The following is a 26134-nucleotide window of genomic DNA, read 5'->3' as shown; positions in this document are numbered from 1 at the left end:
GGAAAGGAGTTTACAATGAAAAAACAAACCCTTAAATGAACAAGGGTTATTTTAATTTAAAGGAATCCTACAGCAGTATCATTTTAGAGAAAAGAGCTTTTGCAAATTTTGTTTTAGCTTTGGTACATACATATCAATGGTTGTTCATTCCAAAAGTGACAAGCTTAGCTCTGAACAATTTATAGAGACCTTATGAAGGTTTAAACAAATTAACAAAACCTCCATTTTATACCTCTTGCCACAGTTAACTACAGGCTTCTTACAGTTGTAGTTTGGGGGCCGAGGGTGTTTCACAAGCATCCTTCTTCCACAGGTAACTTTCAGGCTGTTAGAAAATGTTGAGATAGATGCCACTGTAGAAAACTAATCCTAACAACCACTCATGGAGGGGATATGGGGATATGTGTATACGTATAGCTGATTCACTTTGCTGTACAGCAGAAACTAACAAAACATTGTAAAGCAATTATATCCCAATAAAGACATTTTTTAAAAAATCGCTCACATTTTAAAAATGTCATATGCTTTATAAACTGCTCATTGAATCTTTCCATTCTCTGTAAGTGGAAGGTCACAGCAGCTGTTCATGGCCATTCTCCTCAATCCCAGATGAGGAAACAAAAGCTCAGTGATTAAGTGACTTGTCCAAGGTCATTCACACAATTGATCTGTGGCAAAGCTGGGACTATAATGAGGAAGCGTGGGAAGGGGAGGAGCAGAAGGTGATGCTTAAGGAAATCACATATGGCTTTCTTCCCCAGCTCCCCCTTATCACCCCCTCAGCCCTTCCCTGACCCCATTCTCCTCCCTTACAATCCCAAATAATAAAAACAAGGAAATAAAAATTAAAATAGGTCAAAATCATGCTCTAAGGAGATTTTTCAGTTTTTCACTCATTCCTCCCTATATAAAATAGAGAGAGTAGTGGTAGGAGCCCGGAAGAATATTTCCAATCTGCCAAAGTAGTCCCTGGGCTGAGAACTATATTATCTACTTCACTAATAAAAAATAAAAAGGAAAATGTATGGTAGGTTTAAATGTACAGCAGGTTTAAAGAGAGAATTGTCTCTCTGTACAGAACTGTCTCATGGATGAAAGGGAATATGAAAATAATATTACAGTAGACATGGTAAGATTATATGTGATTTTTCAGAAGCATACATTAAGCCATAGGAATAGGGGAAAGAAAGAGAAAGTCATATAATCATCTTGGTACGTGCAGAAAAAGTATTTAAATTCAATAACCATTCATGTCTTTAAAAAAATGTCAGCAAACTAGAAATAGAAGAGAATTCCTTCATCTAGAAAAAACTACAAAAACCACGGCAATTGTCATACACAATGATAAAATAATGCATTCATTCTCCATCCCTACAAAAAAGATGCCACTATCACCTCTTCTATTAAACACTGTACTGGTAATTATGACCAGTCTGATAATGCAAGAAAAAAAAAAGATGAGAAAGGAAGGGGGAAAAAAACTAACATTACTCACAGGTGACATCACTGGGCACACAGAAAATCCCAAGAATCTACTGACAACTTCCACTTCTGCGTAGGATATAATAGGTCGTGGCAACCTGATTCAGCTTCAATAACTAGAAAAAGCCACAAAAAATTTAAAAATCACATTTCCATAGATGTTGGAGAGTTGTGGAAGCAATGAGGAGTGGATAAACTGGAATTCCAGAGGGGAGAGCCCTCTGAGGTGAGTGGATGATCATCACCTATTCTCTTCTCTGGAGGTATCTGCCAATCCTGGGTGCAGACTAAAGATCATACTTGACCCAAGAAGAAGGACTCTACTAAGGGAAGAGAAACAAATGAGGCTCTGGTGGGTGCATGAGCTTGGTGTGACAGATTAAAGCCCCAAGATGCCCCAGATTCACAGCTGAGTTTTGCCACAGGAGGTTTTCTGAGATACCACTACATACCAACCAGAATGGTTAAAATGAAAAGAATAAAAAACACCAGTGATAGAGAAGTCAGAGGGCAACCCAAACTCTCATACACTGCCGATGGGGATGCAAACTGGCACAACTATTTTCAAAAACTGGCAGTATATACGTATGACCTAACAGTTCATGTATTAGCTATATACCCCATATAAATGCATTTATATGTTCATAGCAATACTATTCATAATAGCCAAAACTAGAAAAGATCAAATATCCATGAGCAATAAAAAGGTAAATACACTGTAATATATTCACACAATGGAATAGTATACGACAATGAAAATGAATAATCTAGAACAAAGAACAAAAATAAGGATGAATCTCATTAATGTAAGGTTGAGTGAAAGACGTTAGATGCTAGAGTAAGTGGTTTTTCTCCCATTTAAATAAAGTGCAAGAATAAGTAAAATCAAGCTATGCTTTATGTCAGGATGGTGGTTACCCTTGGGGGTAGTGGGTAGTGAACAGAAGAAAACATGAGGGGGGCTTCTGAGATGCTGACCATGTGCTGGTTATACAGGTATGTTCACAGAGGTATGGTCAGTTTGTGAAAATTCATCAAGCTGAACACATGATATATTTCGATTAAAAGTTTTTTAAAATAAGAGTTTTTGAAAATATAAAACATAGTAAAATAAAAGAGGAGGGAGATAAATGAATTACTCAAGGCTGTAAAGATCATCCATCAAAAATCATCCTGGAGGGACTTCACTGGTGGCGCAGTGGTTAAGAATCCACCTGCCAATGCAGGGGACACGGGTTCGAGCCCTGGTCCGGGAAGATCCCACATGCTGCGGGAGCAACTAAGCCCGTGCTCCACAACTACTGAACCTGCTCTCTAGAGCCTGCGAGCCACAACTACTGAGCCCGTGCGCCTAAAGCCTGTGCTCCGCAACAAGAGAAGCCACCGCAATGAGAAGCCCGCGCACCGCAAGGAAGAGTAGCCCCCTGCTCGCCACAACTAAAGAAAAGGCCACACGTAGCAATGAAGACCCAACACAGCCAAAAATAAATAAATAAAATAAAATTTTAAAAAAGTCATCCTGGAAATAGTACCACTTAGACACTGAGAAGTAGCTATCCATATCAAACAGGTACTAAACTAAGAAGGCTCAGAAGAAATAACAGTCCAATTAACATAATAATTATCTAAACCTTCTCAGGTGTGTCCTGAGACAATTATTTCTTTTTTTTTTTTTTTTTGCGGTAAGCAGGCCTCTCACTGCTGTGGCCTCTCCCGTTGCAGAGCACAGGCTCTGGACGCACAGGCTCAGCAGCCATGGCTCACGGGCCCAGCCGCTCCGCGGCATGTGGGATCCTCCCGGACCGGGACACGAACCCGTGTCCCCTGCATCAGCAGGCGGACTCTCAACCACTGCGCCACCAGGGAAGCCCTGAGACAATTATTTCTGTTGATGTCCTCTTGGCCACAACAACTAGGAGACCCATGTCATAAGCACAGCATGAGTCAACTGAGTCAATAATATGTTAAATCATTTAACAAGTCTTTACTCATTATGTATGATTTGAAGGCTAGCTTTTAGTAATTACTTTAGACCCCAGTAAAGATTTCAAAATAAAACTTGACACTCCCAGCAACCAATTAAGAGTGACAAGCAATAAATGTGATCCAAATAAAAGCAAAATGATTAAACTTCAAATAAATAAATTCTCCCATCAATAATTTTCAACATTTACATTAAACAACAACTTCTAACCCAGGATTTTGTTTTTTTTACATCTTTACTGGAGTACAATTGCTTTACAATGGTGTGTTAGTTTCTGCTGTATAAGAAAGTGAATCAGCTATATGTATACATATATCCCCATATCCCCTCCCTCTTGCGCCTCCCTCCCACCCTCCCTATCCCACCCCTCTAGGTGGTCACAAAGCACTGAGTTGATCTCCCTGTGCTATGTGGCTGCTTCCCACTAGCTATCTATTTTACATTTGGTAGTGTATATATGTCCATGCCACTCTCTCACTTCGTCCCAGCTTACCCTTCCTTGTCCCGTGTCCTCAGGTCCATTCTCTATGTCTGCGTCTTTATTCCTGTCCTGCCCCTAGGTTCTTCAGAACACTTTTTTTTTTTAGATTCCATATATATGTGTTCACATATGGTATTTGTTTTTCTCTTTCCAACTTACTTCACTCTGTATGACAGACTCTAGGTCCATCCACCTTACTACAAATAACTCAATTTCGTTTCTTTTTATGGCTGAGTAATATTCCATTGTATATATGAGCCACATCTTCTTTATCCATTCATCTGTCGATGGACACTTAGGTTGCTTCCATGTCCTGGCTATTGTAAATAGTGCTGCAATGAACATTGTGGTACATGACTCTTTTTGAATTATGGTTTTCTCAGGGTATATGCCCAGTAGTGGGATTGCTGGGTCGTACTGCAGTTCTATTTTTAGTTTTTTAAGGAACCTCCATACTGTTCTCCATAGTGGCTGTATCAATTTACATTCACAACACTAACCCAAGATTTGAATTAGACAGGTTCTTTTCTTTATTTTAAAACAAAAAAAAGAATACTATATAAAGTGAACATTTCCTCAAACTCAGAATTTTACACATGGGTCATCTTCCTCATAGATTCTCCATGACCTCAGAACAGCAAGGACAGTTCAAAGACCCCTATCATGGTCTCTAAAGATTAATTCAAATCACAGTCTAGGAAGAGTTATCAATCTGTAAATAATTCTCTCAAGACAGCCCTCCAAGGAAAGCAAACCGCAAACACTCATACTGTGTACAGAGTGGTGAATCTCCATGTGAGGGCTCAGTTCCACTGACAGGTACACCCTGGTTCTAACAGAAAGAGAATCCTGCCCTCTTCAGATAATGCTGGTTCAGAAAGCTTGACCTGTACTCTGCCTTAGCATGATTCTCCATGCCAATACTGACTCAATGGCCACTTCCAGACAATGTTCAGTAATTACATACCTTCACCTTTACCAAATGACCCCTATGCTGCTCAGATCCTGGATGCTATTGAACTCTTGGTCAAACGGCTTTGGGGCCTCATCTGGTACTGCCAATCAAGAGTCACGTGAAGTGTTCATATGGGTGCACTAAACTGACAGAGGTACCTAAAGTTGCATCAGACTTGGACAGCCTTTACAGCTTTTCTCCTGTAATATAGGTATAAGTAAACTTCACCCAGGCAGTGTCTGGTACATAGTAGGCACCCACAAATGGTAACCTTATAATCATCACCATTGTTATGTTCCTAGGGTGGCGAGAAGCAAACAGACCACCTCAACAGTTACCAAGTTATTACTGGCATTCTTAACATATACTTATGCAAATTCCAGCTGTATACTGTCATCTCCAGGATGGCCTGGTAAAAGGATGGTACTTTATAAGACTATAAGAAAAAACAGGCAAATAATTATCCCTTTATAATTGCTATAGGCAAGCCACTGTTTAAAAGTCAGTGGTTCTCAACAGAACCACTCACTTCCCAAGGGGACATTTGGCAGTGTGTCACAAATGAATTGTCACAACTGAAAGGTACAACTGGCAACTAGCGAGTAGAAGCCAGGGATGCTGCTAAGCAACCTACAATGCACAGGATAACGTTCATGACAAAATTATCTGGCCCCAAATGTCAACAGTGCTCAGGATGAAAGACCCTAGTTTATAGTTCTGACTTCATCATCCAAAAATAATGGATAACTGCAACCAATTTAATCCACTTAAAATAAAACCTGGAGATAGATTTATCAAAACACAGAAAGCTGTTATCTATTAAACTCCCACTTATTTATTTTTAGTTTTTAAAATTTATTTATTTTTGGCTGCATCGTGTCTTTGTTGCTGTGCGCGGGCTTTCTGTAGCTGCGGCGAGCGGGGGCTACTTTTCCTTGCGGTGCGCGTGCTTCTCATTTGGTGGCTTCTCTTGTTGCAGAGAATGGGCTCTAGGCATGGGCCTCAGTAGTTGTGGCATGAGGACTCAGTATCTGTGGCTCACAGGCTCTGGAGCGCAGGCTCAGTAGTTGTGGCACACGGTTTTAGTTGCTCTGCGGCATGTGGGATCTTCCCGGACCAGGGCTCGAACCCGTGTCCCCTGCATTGGCAGGCGGATTCTTAACCACTGCGCCACCAGGGAAGTCCTACCTATTTATTTTAAAAAATCTGAACCAGAAAAGGTTTAAATGAAGAGCGGGGGAAAACTGATAATGAAGGAGAAAGAGAGAGGTTTGTAGAAACCTTGTCCTTGAGTAAGCAATCTAGTACACAAGTAAAGGGATCTACCTTAGAAGGAGCACAGCCAGGGTACTGCGACAGACTCTTACTGAATGCTCAGTCAGTATTTTACACAGCATAAACTCTTTGTAGGGATTACACCTTCAACAAACTCCTTAGGTAGATCCTGTTATTCATGTTCTTCCTGGATGGGGAAATTAAACCTCATAAAGTTATTTGGCTAGGGCCATACACGCATTAAATAAAAGGACGAAGATTTAAACCCAAGTCTTTAGACACCACAGCACCATGCTCTTCTTAATCACTCCATCAAGTTAAAAAGCTTATCTTACGTACAGAGACTAAATCCCTGGAAGGATACTCACAGAAATGTTCAGTATGGTTATCTATGGATAGTAAACTATTAGTTGGTCTTTATTCTTTGTACTTTTCAGGTCAGTACAGAAAGAATCTTTGAAAAGATAAAACTTAATGGACTTGAACATACTAGTCTCTGCTTAGTAAATTTATGAGTCCAAAGTGAACTTTTTGTTACTGTTATTAACTTGCATCAGGAACATCACAATACAACAAGCTGATTAATAAAGAAAACACCTGAGCTCCATTTCCACTCACGGTTGCTGCTGACAACTTGGTTCCCTTAAGAAACTAGTTCGTTGGCTCACAACTTGGGCAATTTCCAAACAAATTTTTTTGAACTGTTTGTGATGTGAGGTAAAAGCTTTAAGCAGACAATGGAACAGAACCCACAGCCTAATTCCGGAACCTACTCTCTCAATTGCTGACCTAATGTGGTTTGGCCCAATGTTGCTGTCAATTTTAGGATTCATTTTGTTTCTTTCTACAAATAGCATAAGAATTTTAGGTAGTTTCGTAGGTAAGAGCCTAGATTCTGATGACTTTTTTTTAAATTGCAGATGCTATTCTATTTAGATACAGACTTTAAAAAAACTTACCTCTCAAGCCCCATCTAGGTGGCTGCCTACAACTCTGAAATTACACCCCTGTTGTTGCGTCCAAAAATAAAATAGATAACACTTTCTTCTCCTCTTCATAGCAATGGTGGCATTGTTACTGTTATTAGTCCACATTTATTGAACGCTTAACTATATGATGGAGACATATACATTACATGCATTTCCTCATTTCATTCTCACCACAAACTTGTAAGGTAGATACTATTATTGTCCCCATTTTGCTGATGAGGGAAAAGGCTTGAACAGGGCAGTAATGATAACCAGGCCACACAGAGGTGAATGGCAGAGTCCAGGCGTTGTGGCTCCAGGATCCCAATAGCAATGCGAGCCAAAGAATAATTATCTGCATTCTTGTCTAGTCCCAAAAGGATCTGTATCAGGATGGACTCGTCCACAACACTATGACCAATCCATAAAAGCAACGTTCAAATATCCAAGACTATTAGGTAAAAGAGCAAACTCACTTTGTGTTGCCTCAGCAGGCAAAACTAAGTTTAGTGGTGGAAGGTGGAAGGACAGCTACTGATGCTTATGTAACCAATGAACAGTTAGAATAGTCGCCACTGACTAGGTCGTGTCAGAAGCACCTGACCACCTAGTATTAAAGTAGAGGCTTGAATACTATTCGTAATGTGATTCCCAAACTATTTTTTTAAAAAGAAAATATGCTTTCCTCTACTGAAATCTTATAGAACTGTAAATCATAAAACTAAACTACTCTGGTTCAAGAGGAGCAGAGGAAGTCAGAGTCCCCACCTCACCATCTCAGGGCCCCTCAGTGGCAGTGATACTGTCAAGCATTCCCAAGACTCCGACAGTACAGTTCAAAAGTTAATACAGAATCCCAACATGGATGAATCTTGAAGACGTTATGTTAAGTGAAGTAAACTAGTCACAAAAGCACAAAGACTGTTTGATTCCACTTATATGTGATATCTAGAGTAGTCAAATTCAGAGACAGAAAGTAGAAGGGTAGTTGCCAGGGGCTGAGGGGAAGGGGGAATGGGAAGTTACTGCTTGCCGGATACAGAGTTTCAGTTTGGGAAAATGAGAAAGTTCTGGAGATGGAAGGTGGTGATGGCTGCGCAACAATGTAATTACACTGATGTGATACAGTTAGTGCCACTGAACTGTACACTTAAAAATGGTTAAAATGGTAAACTTTACGTATATTTCACAATTAAAAACAATAAAAAACCATTAAAATCAGTCAGGATGTTAGTGCGCAAAATAAAATAAAAATACTAACAAAAGAAACGAACTGTATTAGAAATGAACATAATCATACTGAAGAGGGTGGGAAAGAAATGAACTAACTTGAGACTTCCCTGGTGGCTCAGTGGTTAAGAATCCGACTGCCAACACAGGGGACACGGATTTGAGCCCTAGTCCAGGAAGATCCCACATGCCGCGGAGCAACTAAGCCTGTGTGCTACAACTACTGAGCCTGAGCTCTAGAGCTCGCGAGTCATAACTACTGAGCCTGCGTGATGCAACTACTGAGGCCCGCGCGCCTAGAGCCTGTGCTCCGCAACAAGAGAAGCCACCACAAGAAGCCCGCGCACCACAATGAAGAGTAGCCCACACTCACTGCACCTAGAGAATGCCCGCCTGCAGCAACGAAGACCCAATGCATCCAAAAATAAATAAAGTAATTTTTAAAAAAGACAGTGGGCTTCCCTAGTGGCGCAGTGGTTGAGAATCCGCCTGCCAATGCAGGGGACACGGGTTCGTGCCCCGGTCCGGGAGGATCCCACGTGCCGCAGAGCAGCTGGGCCTGTGAGCCATGGCCCCTGAGCCTGCAAGTCTGGAGCCTGTGCTCTGCAACGGGAGAGGCCACAGCAGTGAGAGGCCCACGTACCGAAAAAAAAAAAAAAAAAAAAAGGTAACTTCTAAAGAAAAGACAGAAATGAACTAACTTTAACTGGAAAATAGTATTTTGACTGGATACAATAAAGACAGAAATTATTGTACATAAATGTTATGATATAGTTATCAAAAGTGTTTCTTACAGAGGTGTGGGCTAGCAATTATGAAAGCACTTTATATGTATACCAGAACTGATCAAATAAGTAAATAAATTGTAGATAATGAAATCCAGTGTACTCGTTGTTAGAGGAAGAAACTATAAATAGGGAAAAAGAAAAGACTAAAATAAGCTTTGTAATACTAAATTGGAATCAGAGATATCAATACAAACTCACGATTTGGAGTATATCTATCCAGATTTAGAAACATAAATATGTTTATGTGTGGGGGTAGCTAGACTATCCACTAAACGCAATGACACCTCAGTGACCGTAAGTACATCTAGTGCCCAGACTGTGATCCCTAAACCTCACCTTCCAATAAAAAGAATCAAGTAGTTGATTTCAGGGATAGGGCAAAGAAAATACGAAATGAGTCTGAAACACCTTATAGTGCCAGAAGTAAAGTAGTTCTCTAAAAAAGATGGGGGCTTATTGAAAGTACACAGGAGCCAACCCAAAGGCGTTCCTAAATGGCCAAAGCTAGAACAATTTGTTCAACACATAAATGATAGCAATGAATTTTAACCTGTCGAGTAAAATAAGTATCTGTGAATCCATACTGAAAGAAATAATAAATAAACAAATGAGGGAGAAAAACAGTTCTCCCTCACAGAATTTCAATTAATAAATAAAGAGGGAAATAATCATCTTTAAGGGCAGTACTAACTGTTGCAGAGATCTACCGGTGGATGCTAAAAAGTAAGGTCAAAAAGGATTTGCACAGTCCCAAAGTATCTCCTCCAAGATATTTATCAACTACAAAGGTAAAGATATTAATTTCTTGTTCTTGATAATTATACAATGATTAAGTACAGGGGAAGTGTATTATTTCTGCAACTTTTCTGTAAGTCTAAAATTAGTTCAAAATAAGAAGCTTTTTAAAAATTAAAAATACATCTGTATCCAGACCCTCTGTCCCCACCAAAAAAAAAAAAGTTAATGCATTGGGATGTCTACACTACATTATAGAAGATGTGAAGAGCCAGGATTCTATGCTACTAGAAGGCCAAAGGTAGAAAAAAACAAAACTAAATTAAACTAAATAAATGTTTATTAAAGGTTTTCCTAAGAATATGGGCACATACATTTTTCGTTTTTCTTCTCCCGTATCCCAGGACCATCAAGCAAAAGTTCTCAGTACTGGGCATTTAAAGCACTTGTTTTATTTTTATTTCTTTTATTTTATAATTACTCATATAATAAAAGAAACAAAGTTATCTATGCTAGTTGTATATAGTTTTTTTTAAGTATGAGGAAATACAAATTACCTAGATTCCACCACCTAAAGATAAACACATTTTTAATGTACCTCCTTCTAGAAAATGTGCTTATATACTTTTCCCACATAAATGGTTACAAATTTAAGTCCAACAACCCACTCTGCACCTACGACTTCCTATTCAAACAGCACCTGTTTTACAGCCACCAACCAGAAAACCCCTAGGAAAAAAGACAAGATAGTGTTGTTTTTGAGGACATGGTTACCCAAACCCTTTTCCATCACTTTCTATTCCCTGAATTTTATAGACAACATACAAAGTTAGGCCTTGTACTCGGCTCTATTTACAAACTTTAGGGTATTTAAAATAAAGGCTAATGCAAATTTCAAAATATCCCCATTCCTGAGTGGGGTGAGGAGAGTAGAATTGCTCTTGGTGGCCCAGCATGGTTGTTGAGGCCCAAGCAGGGTTAAGGAGGCATGCATACTTTTGAGAAAACAGCCTCAAGCAGGGTGTCAAAGCTCTCTCAGAATAAAAAGGGCAATGACTCCTGGGGCAGCCCAACACAGGGTGACAGTGCCCAGGAAGCACCTCAAAGCGAAGGGGGCAGCAGCAATGATGAGATGTTGGTTACATCTAGCAAGATGGATTAAATAAGTGTATTTATTAAGAATAATAAGAACCAGGGTCCTCACTATCAGGGCAAAGAATTACAAACACGGAAAGGAAAAAAGCTAAAATGAACTTTGTAGTCTTTGATTGGAATTGGAGGTTATCTGTATGGCTCATGGTTTTCAATATACAAATAGACAGGAAATAAATACAGATGTTAACGTGGGTCTGTGTACAGAATATCTGTCTATATCTATGTATCTGTATCTATATCAAATACCTATTTATGTATATACATGTATCTCTGGCTCCGTCTAATAAGAGGGCCAGGAAGTAGCCATCTTCCTCCTCTTCCTCCCCAAACAGCAGATGAGTACATTTAGCACCTAGAACTTGGTTTCTAAATTTTATTCTCCACTAAAAGGAACCAGGGTTCCTTGGAGAAATGGTTGATTCCAGGACTGGGACAGGGAAATGAGATGATGAGCCTGGTATATCTCATTGTGCCAAAAAATAAAAAAAAAAGAAAGATGGATGTTAAATGCATACAGGAGCCAGCTTGAAAGGGTCCCCACTGCCCATGTGTGGGACAATCTGAGCATCAGACTAAATCACGATAGTAACAGAGTAAAGCTCTTTAAATAAAACAGGACAACACAAGTCTATACTGATATAAATAAATAAAATGAATAAGTTGAAAGTTTGATGAGGAACATTACGGTTACATAGTTTTAAAGCATCTCCCCTGAAGATATTTATAACAAAGGGAAAAGAGTAATTTTACCGTGGAGAAGCCTGGGAGGAACTATCTTAAAGTGATCAAAGTAAATATAGCCAATAAAGGACAAAACTGAGTGTCAACTGATAAGATGCAATGAAAACATACACTGCATCGATTTTGTGATATTTCTGCCAAAGCTGGGTAACCTGCATTTGATCATGAGGAATAATCAGAAAAAAAACAAATTAGGGACATTCTAAAAGTAACCAGTCTGTAAATTCTAAAAGAGTCAAGGTCATGAAATGCTTTGGCTGTGGAACTTCCCTTCTGAAGAGACTAAAGAGACACGACAACTAAAGATGACGCTAATTCTGAAATGAATCCTTTCATTAGGTATCCTTCAGTAAAGGATAAAACTGGACAACTGGTGACATTTGAATGGGACCTGAGATTTAAATGGCAGTAATGAATCAATGTTAATTTTCTGATTTTAACGATCATATTGCGGTTATATACGAGAATGTCCTTGTTTACAGGAAATCACACTAAAGAATTAGGGAGTGACAGGGCATCAAATTGGCAGCTTACTGTCAAATGGTTAAAGAAAAAACTCTGTTTAATATATTTGCAATATTTTCAATGCCAAGTATGAGGCTGTTTTTAAAATACATCTTTTTTAATTAATTAATTTATTTTTAGCTGCATTGGGCCTTCATTGCTGTGCGCGGGCTTTCTCTCTAGTTGCGGTGAGCGGAGACTACTCTTCCTTGTGGCGCGCAGGTTTATTGCAGTGGCTTCTCTTGTTGCAGCGCACGTGCTCTAGATGCGCAGGCTTCAGTAGCTGTGGCGTGCGGGCTCTAGAGCACAGGCTCAATAGTTGTGGCACACGGGCTTAGTTGCTCCACGGCATGTGGGATCTTCCCGGACCAGGGCTCGAACCCACGTCCCCTACATTGGCAGGCGAATTCTTAACCGCTGTGCCACCAGGGAAACCCCAAATACATTTCTTCATACCTATTCATAATGAAGTCAAAAAACTAGGAACAGAAGGGAACTTCCTCAACCTGATAAAGGGTATCTATGAAAGAGCCACAGCTGGCAACATAATTAAAGGTGAAAGACTGTTTTCACCCTAAGATCAAGAACAAGACAAGGATGTCCACTCTTGCCATTTCTATTCAACACTGTACTTGAAGGTTCTAGCCAGGCCAATTAGGCAAGAAAATGAAATAAAAGGAATCCAAATTGGAAAGGAAGAAGTAAAACCAGCTCTTTTCACAGAAGACATAATCCTGTATATAGAAAACAAAAAATCAACTGTACTTCTCTATAATAGCAATGAACAAACTAAAATTGCAATAAGAAAACAAGTCCATTTACAATAGCATCAAAAAATGAAACAGAAATAAATTTAACAAGGAAGTAGAAAACGTATACAGTGAAAACTGCAAAACGCTGTTGTAAGTAATTAAAGCAGATCTAAATAAATGGAAAGAACTCCATATTCATGGATTAGAAGATTTAATATCTTTAAGATAGCAATACTCCCCACAGAGATCAAAATCCCATCTGGTTGCTTCTTTGCAGATATTGACAAGCTCATCCTAAAATTTGTATGGAAATGCAAGGGACCCAGGATTGTCAAAACAATCTTGAAAGATAAGAATGAAGATGGAGGACTCACACTTCCTGACTTCAAAACTTACAATAAAGCTATAGTAATCAAAGTAGTATGGTCTGGACAAGGACAGACTTACATATTAATAGAATAGATTGAAACCCTCACCCTTACAATCAACTGATTTCTGACAAGGATACCAAAACAATTCAATGGGGGAAAGAATAGTCTTTCCAACAAATGGTGCTGGGACAATCAGGCATCCACATGCAAAAAGATGAAGCTGGACTCCTACCTTACACCATACACAAAAATTAACTCAAAACAGATCAAAGGCCTAAATGTAAGAGCTAAAACAATAAAACTCTTAGAAGGAAACATAAGGGTAATAATGTATTAGCCATCAGCAGAGCACACAAAAACCACCGAGTAGCCCTAGGGAAGAAAGGAAGGTGGGAAAACTTTCATCAACCAAATAAAGAAGGAAAAAAGAAAGCTAATGTTTGTTTTCATTTCTTCTTGTTTGAAAAGCAAAATCTCAAATGCACTTGCTCCATAAAAACAAATCTTTTAAGTTCAATTAAAAACAAAGGATTTTAGGGCTTCCCTGGTGGCGCAGTGGTTGGGAGTCCGCCTGCCGATGCAGGGGACGCGGGTTCGTGCCCCGGACTGGGAAGATCCCACATGCCGCGGAGCGGCTGGGCCCGTGAGCCATGGCCGCTGGGCCTGCGCGTCCGGAGCCTGTGCAAGGATTTCATTCTTTTTTATGGCTGAGTAATACTACATTTTGGGTGTATGTGTGTGTGTGTGTGTGTGTGTGTGTGTGTGTACACCACATCATCTTTATCTACTCATCTACTGATGGGCACTTAGGTTACTTCCACATCTTGGCTATTGTAAATAATGCTGCAATGATCACAGGACTCCATATATCTTTTTGAATTAATGTTTTCATTTTCTTCAGATACATACCCAGAAGTGGAATTGCTGGATCATGTGGTAGTTCTATTTTCAATATTCTGAGGAACCTTCATACTGTTTTCCACAGTGGCTGCACCAATTTACATCCCCACCAATAGTGCACAAGGGTTCTCTTTTCTCCACATCCTAACACTTCTTCTTTGTTGTCTTTTTGATAATAGCCATCCTGACAGATGTGAGGTGAGATCTCATTGTGGTTTTGATTTATTTCCCTGACGATTAGTGATGAGCATCTTTTCATGTGCCTGTTGGCCATCTTTATGTCTTCTTTGGAAAAAATATCTATTAGATTCTCTGCCCATTTTTTTCTTTTAGATTTTTTTTTTGATGTAGACCATTTTTAAACTTTTTATTGAATTTGTTACAATATTGCTTCTCTTTTATGTTTTGGTTTTTTAGCCCCGAGGCATGTGGGATCTTAGCTCCCCAACCAGGGATTGAACCCACACCCCTTGCACTGGACGGCAAAGTCTTAACCACTGGACTGCCAGGGAAGTCCCTCTCTGCCCATTTTTTGATTGGGTTGTTTATTTTCATGTTGAGTTGTATGAGTTCTTTGTATATTTTGGATATTAACCCCTTATCGGATATATCATTTCATCGTAGCATGATTTACAATAGCCAAGTTATAAAATAATCCAAGTGCACAGCAACAGATGAATAAAGATGTGAGAGATACATGTGTGTATGTGTGTGTGTCTATGTGTGTGTGTGTATATATATATATATATATATATCAAACAATGGAATATTACTCAACCATAAAAAAGAATGGAATCTTGTCATTTGCAACAACATGGATGGACCTAGAGGGTATTAGGTTAAGTGAAATAAGTCAGAGAGACAAATACTGTATGATTTCACTTGTATGTGGAATCTAACAAACAGAACAAATGAACAAACAAACAAACAGATACAGAGAACAAACAGGTGGTTGCCAGAGGGGAGGGGGCTGGGGAGGAGAGAAATAGGTGAGGGAGATTAAGAAGTACAAACTCCCAGTTACAAAATAAATGAGTGACGGGTATAAAATATACAGTGTGGGGAATATATTCAATAATTATGTAATATCTTTGTATGATGAGTGATGGTAACTAAACTTATCATGGTGATCATTTTGAAATGTACAGAAATATCAAATTGCTATATTGTGTAACAGGAACTAACATAGTGTTATAGGTAAATTATACTTCAAGAACAAACAGGGATTCCCTGGTGGTCCAGTGGTTAAGACTCCTCACTCCCAACACAGGGGGCCCAGGTTCAATCCCTGGTTAGGGAACTAGATCCCGCATGCCACAACCAAAGATTCCACATACTGCAACTAAAGATCCCGCATGCGGCAACAAAGACCCCTCATACTGCAACTAAAGACCCGGCGCAGCCAAATAAATAAATAAAATATTTAAAAAAAAAACAAAACTCCTAGGAAAAGAGGTCAGATTTGTGGTTACCAGAGGTGGAGGGATAGGGGAAGGGAGAATTGGATGAAGGCAGTCAAAAGGTACAAACTTCCAGTTATGAGATAAATAAGTACTGGGAATGTAATGTACAACATGATAAATATAATTAACACTGTTCTATGCTATATATGAAAGTTGTTAAGAGAGTAAATCCAAGAGTTCACATCACAAGGAAAAATATTTTTTTCTATTTCTTTAATTTTGTTATCTATATAGATGATGGATGTTCAGTAAACGTACCGTAGTAATCATTTCAGGATGTATGTAAGTCAAATCATTATGTTGTACACCTAAGACTTACACCATGCTGTATGCCAATTAGATCTCAATAAAACTGCAAGAAAAAAATAAAATGGAAATACACAAAGAACAATCAAAAGAAAGGGGAGAAAAAGAAAAGCTATATGTCCATTTTTTTGTCAAAGTTCTGCAAAGGGTCTCTTCAAAAATTTGTTGCTTTAACCATTTGCTAAAATGATCTGTAAAATCATTTAATTCTCAAGTATTTAGAATCCTACAACTCTAGAGCTGGATGGAAGAGTGGAAGCCATTCAGATCATCTTTCTCAATTTTGTAGATTTATTTTACAAATATGTAGATTCATACAAAAACCCAAATCTACACTTTTCTGTTTAGGAAATCATTAGAAGATCTTTAAAAAGTTATCTCCCATGTGCTCTCTTTCTCAAGAAGTTACTGGAATACATGTTTCAAATATACCATATATCTTTTGAATGAAGAAGCAAACCAAGATAGAACAAAATATGAGATTCAGGAAATTCATTATAGGAGAGAAACAAAGGGAAATTCCAGGCAACCACTTTACAGCAGGCCTGGAGCAAAACTAGTTCAGACTGCAGCTTAGGGGAAAGTGTCTGGAGGGAAAGTCTCCAAGGAAAAAATATGGAATCAATAGATCATTTAATAAGTTTGGTCATGTGAGAAATTGTACTAAGTGGCTATGGAAGCAACTGGGAAGAAGCAGAAATAAGTAAACAGAAAATGACAAAAGGCAAAAACAAAAATATGAACAAGAAAAAGAATGTCATCAGATTACACTACTTAGCCTGGCAGTGAATAATATTTGCAAAGGCATAATAATATAAATACTGAAGACTGCTATATCCAAAATCTGTGATATAACTAGTTTGGTAAGATGGAGCAAGAAGGAAGGATAAGGGAAGAGAATTAAATCTTTATTACCGTAAAAACAAATCAACAGATAATTCCTAAAATTAAGAAATCAAGGAATAACAGTATTAGCATATTATTTGGAAATATTAAAATAAATTTCAAAATAAATAGCTTAAAACGTTGAATGTGGGGACTTCCTTGGTGGTCCAGTGGTTAAGACTCTGCCCTTCCACTGAAGGGGACACAGGTTCCATCCCTGGTTGGGGAACTAAGATCCCTGCATACAGCGCAGTGCAGCCCCCTCCCCACAAAAAAAGTTGAATGTGGTTGCCTCTGGGAGCAGGGAACTGCTGTTTTTGCTGTAAACCTTTTAGTACTATTTAACTCTTAAAACTCTGCCTGTATTACTTTGGTAAATATAAAAATTAATTTTTAAAACCAGCCATGTATTAAATAGATTCATTTAAGTTTTCCCTTAAAAGGCAGAATGTTGGGCTTCCCTGGTGGCGCAGTGGTTGAGAGTCCGCCTGCCGATGCAGGGCACACGGGTTCGTGCCCCGGTCCGGGAAGATCCCACATGCCGCGGAGCCATGGCCGCTGAGCCTGCGCGTCCGGAGTCTTTGCTCCACAACAGGAGAGGCCACACAGTGTAGAGGCCCGTGTACCACAAAAAAAAAAAAGGCAGAATGTTTGATTTTTAGCATATATGTAGTAGGTCATGTGTTCTTCAGAAAAAAATCACCAGTGCAAGTACTGAATTCAGAATCTCATTCCTTAAGAATCTCAATTACACATTAGGTTTGCCCCACAAGCCATTTTTTTTGTATTTAATAGACAGAAGAAAACAAAAACAAAAACAAATGAGTTGCAGGGCCCATTATGCTAGTCACTGAATTGCTGGATATTTTTTATCCAGTTACTATTGCAAGTGAACTTGGATCCTTTGAGACAAAAAGCTCCATAATAAGCAGTATTATCTTCCTCATAAACTGATCTTGAGTGAGACTTTGTTGCTATACTACAAAGGCAACTATACAGCTATTTAAAAAATTAAAACTATTAAAAAGCACCGATTACAAACATTGATATGTATCACATGAGCTGTCAAAGGAATATTCTTTATTATATATCACTTCATAAAACAATTATACAATCTCTACTGCCAGCAACTCAATTATACTAGCATCATGACTCCAACTGATTATGAGAAACTGCCTATTCTCAGAGCCAAAGTACAGCAAGAGAGCAAGGCAAAATCCCTTCTGAGGTTCTAACAGAGATTAGAGCTTTTAAAAATATAAGGTCTCAGATTCATGGAGTTGGGAGGAACTTGAAAGATGATCTGGTCCAGCACCCACAACCACATGGCCAAGCTCATGGCAGACCAAGACCAGAATCCAGTTGAACTGAGTCTTTGTACAATATGTAGAGCCTTTTTCCACCCCACTGTCCTGTCCCTTATGTCCTATCCCTTTTCAAACCAACGTAGTTCCTACGAATAACTCAGACCTGCAAGAAATCTTGGAAATACACTACCACCTCTAATTTCTTTATAAGAGACACACACACAAATACTAATTACTGGCTACACTGACATTAGGAGAATGGAAATGGCAAACTGTAAGCAAAAACTGAATTATGTTTATGGTTAGGGCTTCCTACTTCCAAGAGCCTGTGTCCCCGTCAAATTCATCCAACAAATAATGGACTCCTACTATGTGCCAGACACTGTGCTAGGTGCCAGGGATACCATTACAGGGACCCTTGCTCCTTCAGAGCTCCTGCCCCCAAATATAACTCTACATGTCCTAAAATAAAGTAGCCTGTAACACTGGGCAAAGGATCATGATGACTTTTTTAAAAAATAAATTTATTTATTTTATTTTATTTATTTTTGGCTACGTTGGGTCTTCGAAAGCTGCACGAGTGCTTTCTCTAGTCATGGCAAGCAGGGGCTACTCTTCATTGCTCTGCGGCATGTGGGATCTTCCCGGACCGGGGCTCAAACCTGTGTCCCCTGCATTGGCAGGCGGATTGTTAACCGCTGCGCCACCGGGAAGTCCCATCGTGGTTTTTTAATTGAACTCTTCCCTGAGCTACCAATCCACAAACTGGATCATCATTTTGGTTCTCTTCCTGGATGTTTAAGGACTGCTCAGTCTGGTCCACTGTCCTGAGGGGCCTCGAGTTATCCAACTTCCCAATACAGCCAGCTCTTGAAGTGCCAACCTGACTGCACTGCTGTGCTCTACCGCTGCACCTGACCAACCTGTTCTCTTGGTATGCCTTTAGAACACCAGCCACCCAACAGGCAGCACCGACATCTCACCTGCCTGGACTTCTCCCACTGCCTGCAGCTGAATCTCCCCACAACAGCCTTCTCTACCCTGCTGGTCCCTCCTAGCTAATTTCAAAGTCACGCAGGCCCAAGTCCTTAGGCCTCTGATTCCTCCATCTCCCCCCATACCCAGTCAAAGCTGCTGAATCTTCTTTCACACATATCTTCTGCAGACATTCTCCTTTCCTTGTTATTTGCACTACTACTTTATCCTCTGTCGATCTCTGACTGCATTTCAACTGTGCTTCCAAAAATAGCCAGATTAATTGTCCACAATCACAGCTTACATGTCACTACTACTCAAAAGGTATCTGAGGCTATTTCCTTTACGATACAATCTCACTGTGCCTTGATTATACTGTGAATTGAACAATATACACATCTAAGCCTTTGCTAATACCATCCCTTCTATCTAAAATATTCTTTCTCTTCCCCTTCTCTGTTGACCCAAATTTTATACTCCCTTCAAAGGCATTTGCCTACCATATTCTCTGTGAAGCCCTCCCTGATCTCACTGCTGGAAGAGCATTCTGAGCAGAGGGACAACAGTGCAAATAATCTGAGCAAGAGCGAATCAAGCAAGACCAGTGCAACTGGATGAGGTGAGAGCATTTTGGAAACAAAATCAGAGAGGTAATGCAAGGCCAGACGCCACAGGGCCCTCTTAACCGTTATAAGGACTTTAAGTCTGAACAAAATGGGGATCAACTGCAAGGTTTTCTATATTCCCTACAAAGATGTATGACTTGGATTTCAAAAAGATCATGTTGCCAGTGGTGACAAGAGCAGGTTATATGTAGAGTGGCAGGTGCAGAAGCAAGGAAACTGGTTAAGAGGCTATTATAGTAATCTGGGTAAAAGGGTGATTAGAACCAGGGTGGTGGCAGTGAGAAGAGTCTGAATCTGGATGTATATGCTGACTGGATGAGGGCTATGAGAACAATAAAGGAGTTAAGGATGATTCCAAGTTGTTAGCCTAAACAAGTGGAAGAGCAGAGGTGTCACTACCTGAGATAAGGGAGAAGACGGTGGCAGGAGCAGGTTTTGAGGTAGAAGATTTGGTGACAGGTTTTGGACATGATCAGTTTAAGATGTATATCAGGGGCTTCCCTGGTGGTGAAGTGGCTGAGAATCCGCCTGCCAATGAAGGGGACATGGGTTCAAACCCTGGTCCGGGAAGATCCCACATGCCACAGAGCAACTAAGCCCGTGTGCCACACTACTAAAGCCCGTGTGCCACAGCTATTGAAGCCTGCACACCTAGAGCCTGTGCTCCACGACGAAGGGGAGCCCCCACTTGTCGCTAAAGAAAGCTCGTGCCCAGCAACGAAGACCCAAAAAATGCGCAAAAAAAAAGGATGTATATCAGACATACAAAGGAAAATGTTGAGTAGAAGTTTATTACTTAAATCTGAAATTCAGGGGAGAGGTTCTGGCTACCGATACGCATTTGGGAATTGCCCGAATACAGATCAAGCCAGTTTCATAAAACTTCTGTGATGACGGGTATATTCTATATCTGCACTGCCCCATTTGGCAGCCACAAGCCACATATGACTTGAAATGTGGACAGGGTGACTGAGGAACTGAATCGTTAATTTTAGTTAATTTACAGTTAAATAAGCACATGTGGTAAGTGGCTACAAATTGGACGAAACACATATATGTGATTGGATGAGAACCCTGGTGAGTGTAGGTAGAGAAGATTGGGTACTGGGGCAAGCCTACCACATGGATTATTTGTGATAGGAAAAAAAAAAACCCTCAAATCTCCATTAACAACAGAATAAAAAAATAATTAGTGACATTTTCACATAAGATTGTCTTTCAACAGTGAACACATACATCTATGTGAATGAATCTCAAAAACACTGTTAAATGAAAAATAGTAACTCAGAGAAGAAAATTTTCCATAAAGGTCAACAACAGACAAAACTAAACAATGTACTGTTTAGGAATACATTAAGATTGATAAAGCAATAAAGAAAAATCAAGGGAATTTATATCCAAATTCATCATCTCTTCAGGGGATGGTGAGCACAAAGGGCTTCAAAGTTACCAGAAATTTCCTAAACTAGATGGTGGGTACACAGGTGTTCATTTTGTTATTCTTCTTTGTCCTATACACTCTGGCATGTATAATATTAAATAATTAAAAGAGTAAAAAATTATGAGGCAGTATATGGTTAAATGTAAAATGGGTATTTCAAAATATCTTAAAATCATTAAGTTCAGAAAAAGGAAAGATAACTGTGTGGCCTGTATAAGGTCTAGAAAGGACAGGTTGAGTCATATAAAGAAAAGAGGGAAAGGCATTCTAGAATGGGAATCAACAGGTCATGTACAAGAATCAGTAAATTAGTGAGTCTGACCAGAGAAGAATGAAGTTAGGTTGAAAAGCTGGGCTAAGACCAGCTTATGAGATGCTTAAATGCTGGGTCAAGAAGTTTGGACTTGATCTTGAAATAGTGCGTAACCACTGATGGTGTCTAAACAAGACAACAGCAGTGATAAGCATCAACTAATAGGAAAATAGGAGGCTGGAAAAATCAGTTATGAAACTTGAAGATGTGAGATGTCAGGGAAGATTTATTATGGCCTGAACTAGGATCCTGATTGATAATCAAGTTTACTCCAAGAAACTTTAAGATGAAAGATTGAAGGGAGTTTGGTATTGGGAACAGGCAGTGAAGGGAAAAGAGAGATTCATAGATTACTCCAATTTTCAAGCTAAACTGAGAAAATGATAACACCAACATATGCAAAACTAGGAAATTAAACAGAGAAAACCAGTGTTGAAGGAAGACCATTAATTCATTCATGGGATAAATATGTCAAGCAGTGTGATATCTTCCCTTCAGGGATCGGCCTGTGAGTCCTACTTTTTTCTTTCTTTCTTTTTTTTTTTAGTTACATACTTTTAATGGGCAAAGAGAAAGTATACAGTTCTTTGGGAAGAATAAAAGCTTTTATATCTTTTAACTCTATAAGAATTTTATAAGTACCATTTTATTTTATTTATTTATTTTTAAATTTATGTTATCTATTTATTTATGGCTGCATTGGGTCTTCATTGCTGTGTGTGGGCTTTCTCTAATTGCAGTGAGTGGGGGCTACTCTTCATTGTGGTGTGCGGGCTTCTCATTGTGGTGGCTTCTCTTGTCACGGAGCACGGGCTCTAGGCACGCGGGCTTCATTAGTTGTGGCACGTGGGCTCAGTAGTTGTGGCTCATGGGCTCTAGAGTGCAGGCTCAGTAGTTGTGGCGCATGGTCTTAGTTGCTCCGTGGCATGTGGGATCTTCCCGGACCAGGGCTCAAACCCGTGTCCACTGCATTAGCAGGCGGATTCTTAACCACTGTGCCACCAGGGAGGCCCAGTACCATTTTAAAAGAAGAGTACTGTGGGGACTTCCCTGGTGGTCCAGTGGCTAAGACTCCACAGTCCCAATGCAGGGGTCCTGGGTTCCATTCCTGGTCAGGGAACTAGATCCCACATGTGTGCCGCAACTAAAGGTCCTGCATGCCTCAAGGAAGACCTGGTGGAGCCAAATAAATAAATATTTTTTTAAAAAAAAAGAAAAGAGGAAAACATGATCTACTAACTTTTAGAAAAAGAGTACTGTGAAAATAATACGGAGTTGCTTTTCAAAATAAATTGAAAGAAGGAACAGAACACAAAAATGGAGATGTTCAGTGAAAGGTCAGAGGTGAAGGAATGGACGAGTCACTACATGACTGAATGCTCCTTGAGGACAGAATTTATAACTGACTGTCTTTGCATCCCCCACAGCAATGAGCACAGTGAGTGATCACTACAGAACAGACATTCAAGTAAGGCTGAATGAACAGACAGAAGAGTGAGGGCAGACTGAAGACAAGCCAGTTAGGAAGACCCTACCCGAGCCTTCAGAACCCAACATACCTTAGAGGATCTAACCCTATGGAAAGAGAGTTTAGCCTTCCCACCCTGGCTGAAAGGTAGGCTGAGCCTTTGGTACCTGTTTAGGAGATCTAAAATACCAACAGGAAAATGGAAAGGAAACCCATTCTCAAGGAAACATACACTGAACTTCTGCTCCCCACATTACTCCCTAATGAGACCGTGCCCAACGCTAACCTTTAAGGCAGATAGGCAGAATGTAACTTTTTATGTGTGTGGCTAACGCTAAAGATATTCAAGGGCATCCGGTCCTTTTAAATTGTTAAAAGACATTGTTCTGGTTAAAAGTGGTTTAAAAGCCTGAATCTTAATAGGTAGCCCACCTAGCCAACCACCGTTTCTTAAGCCTGTAGAACAGAGAAATGCAAAGTAGAGCTACCTGCAAAGTGAGATGACTGACGCTCAGGTGTTTCAAGTGGTTGCCAGGAACTGGGCTATTACCTCCAGGTTCCCCTAGGTTCAGATGATTCTGCAGAGCTCCCGCTTATCCAATATGGCTGAACAGAGAACAATGAGGCTGCTTTTTAAATGAACTGATCTTATACAAATGCTGTAAGACCACTCCTTTCTCAAGAGGTTAGAACAGGAAACGAATGCCCAAACACTGGCAAAGGCAGTATAAAATAACAGTTGAGAGCTCAGGCTCTGGCACCAGACAGACACAGGTTAAATCCCAGCTCTTCCAGTAAATAGCTATGTAACCATCTCAGTTAACGCATTCTTCCTACTATGTAGAGTAGGATTGAGTACCTTCCTTAAGATTGGAATATATGGTAACTTCCGGTGTTAGTATGTTCCTTCCTAAAACTACACCCTGATCCCTTTGATTGGACCTGCATTTTCCTTACTAGCCTCAGCCACTAATTTTTAGTGTAGAGCTTTCTAAATGGTTGATCTCATTTATTACGCTTTGAGTCTCGAATTTCCCTCTCTGAGAACCACCATATTTTGAAGCTCTGGTTGTTCAACCCATGCCCTGGACTTCATCAATGAAAGTGAAGAACAGTGGCAGAAAACCATAGAGAAAAGTGAATTGTAAGTTGAACATATAAACCTTTTAGTTGTATAAAACTTAAAATTGATGCTTTCTTTAAAATCACAAATTCTGTACACTGGAGATAAGGTGGAGTGAAACACAGCCTATTAGCAACAATTTTAAAAAGTGTTCTGACATGAAGGAGGCCCAGGGAGGTACCCCGCCTATGCTCAGCACCTCCACTTCCCTTTCTAAACTCAGGGATCTTTTTGCATGTTGTAGTGGATTCTGGGGTGTAGTAGGAAACAGAAGAGGGAAAAGAAGTTCCACAGATTCTTCATTTGCATTAGGCCTCCTTTAGTACCATTACTACTATCCTAGTTCAGGCAGTAAAGACTAAGGCCCAACCAGTTTCTCTGCCTCAGGCCTCTCCACTCTCTTACAATCCTGCACACAGCTACCAAACTAATTTCCTAAACAACCAGTTTCATTAGATCACTTCCCACCTCAAAAACTCCTAATGGCTCCCTACCAATTATTAACCAGAAAAAGCCCAACTAAAATCCAAAGGTCAAGCTAGCATTATCCTACTTTTATAACACAGGACTTGTTTCTTCCTAATTCCCCCAAGGAAATTCTCTAAGGCTCCGACTAATCTGCTCACCGTCCTCCCAACACAGACAGGCTAACCTGTACACCTAGGTAGGATTACACCCACCTTCTGCCTTTCCTTCAAAGGTCAGCCCAGACCCCCTCCTCTATCTTTGTCCCGCACCATGCTCCTAAAACACATCCCGCGCAGCTTCTGACCCTCTCAGTTGGCTATGCTCTCGTGGCATCTCAATCCGCTCCAGCCATTATGAAGGCAGACCATATTACACAGAGGGTCATCACTGTACCCTGCACTTATTAGGTCCCAGATATTTGTTAAACCAGACGAAGAGTTCAAATAATGTACCTAAGTAGGGCAAGACAATACTGCCCATCTTTGCCAATTCCTCTTTATTCACAGTAAAGGGTATTCAGCGTTCGCTACAACGCTGAAAATTTCTAGTACACACAGAGCAGCCAAGTGGAGAGAGCACGCCACCGGATGGCAAAAACCTGCGTCCCAATCCTGGTTTCTGCCACAATCTCTCCTGGGCCTCGGTTGTCTCAGGTGTAAAACAAGGGAGCTGCGGTGAAGGATCCCAGGGTATCTTTCGGCTCCCAAATTCCCTCCCACAGTAAAGCCAATATTCGGCTACTCGCTAAGGCGGAGGCAGGCAAACTTTTACACTTCCCAAGGCTGGCATTTCCATAGAGGAGTGGAAACTCAGTCCGCAGAAGAAAAAGCGGAGCTGAGAGGAAGGTGAGAAGCAGTCTCCCTGGACTCGGATCCTTTACCCCATAGCAAAGGACAGTCCGCCTCGGCTTCCCAGTCACTCACAGGAAGACTCTCCCCAGAGTGGCGCGGCCCTGCGCGGCTCCCGGCAGCGGGCCGGGGTGACTGTCCGCGCCCGCGCCCCGCGCCCCCCGCACTTGTGACACACGACCGCTGACCCCGGGTCACAGCCTCCGTCCGCCCTCACCGCCCGAGGGACACCCTCCTCTCCGGGCAAGGGCCCTAGCTCCCGCCCCGCGAGCAGCCCTTCCGGGCCCCGTGCGGCCTCAGTGCGGCAGTCCGGGCCCCAGGCCGGCGGGACAGGCGGCGTGAGGGGCGGCGGCTTTAAGTGCTGAATCACCACTTTGCAACCCGAGCTCCAAACCACCGTGACCCAAGGGCCCCGAGGGCCCAGGCGCTCCGCTCGGCTTACCCACAGAGGCGCTCCGGAGGGGACAGGCGGGCGCCGAGGACCGAGCGGAAGGTGCTGGACAGCGCGGGGTGCAGCAGCCACGTTAGCCGGTACCGCATACCCCAGCGCAGCCGCCGGGACCACAGCGAATGCTTCCTTCTTGCGCCGG

At 40.7% G+C, this 26134-nt stretch overlaps 1 protein-coding gene across 2 annotated transcripts in view; it reads right to left on the bottom strand.

Annotated features, from left to right (window-relative positions):
- The window catches only part of IDE (insulin degrading enzyme), a 108210-nt gene extending 82076 nt beyond the window's left edge, over positions 1-26134 (bottom strand). For both annotated transcript variants that reach the window (XM_024739535.1, XM_024739536.1), the window contains exon 1: positions 25987-26134. In XM_024739535.1, the coding sequence (XP_024595303.1) occupies positions 25987-26084 (98 nt within the window). In that variant the 5' untranslated portion in view covers positions 26085-26134. The remainder of the gene's footprint in view (positions 1-25986) is intronic.

This window comes from Neophocaena asiaeorientalis, unplaced genomic scaffold (genome assembly GCF_003031525.2).
Source record: "Neophocaena asiaeorientalis asiaeorientalis breed wild unplaced genomic scaffold, Neophocaena_asiaeorientalis_V1.1 scaffold597, whole genome shotgun sequence".
NCBI classification, from domain to species: Eukaryota; Metazoa; Chordata; class Mammalia; order Artiodactyla; family Phocoenidae; genus Neophocaena; species Neophocaena asiaeorientalis.
This window is presented reverse-complemented; position numbering and strand designations above follow the sequence as displayed.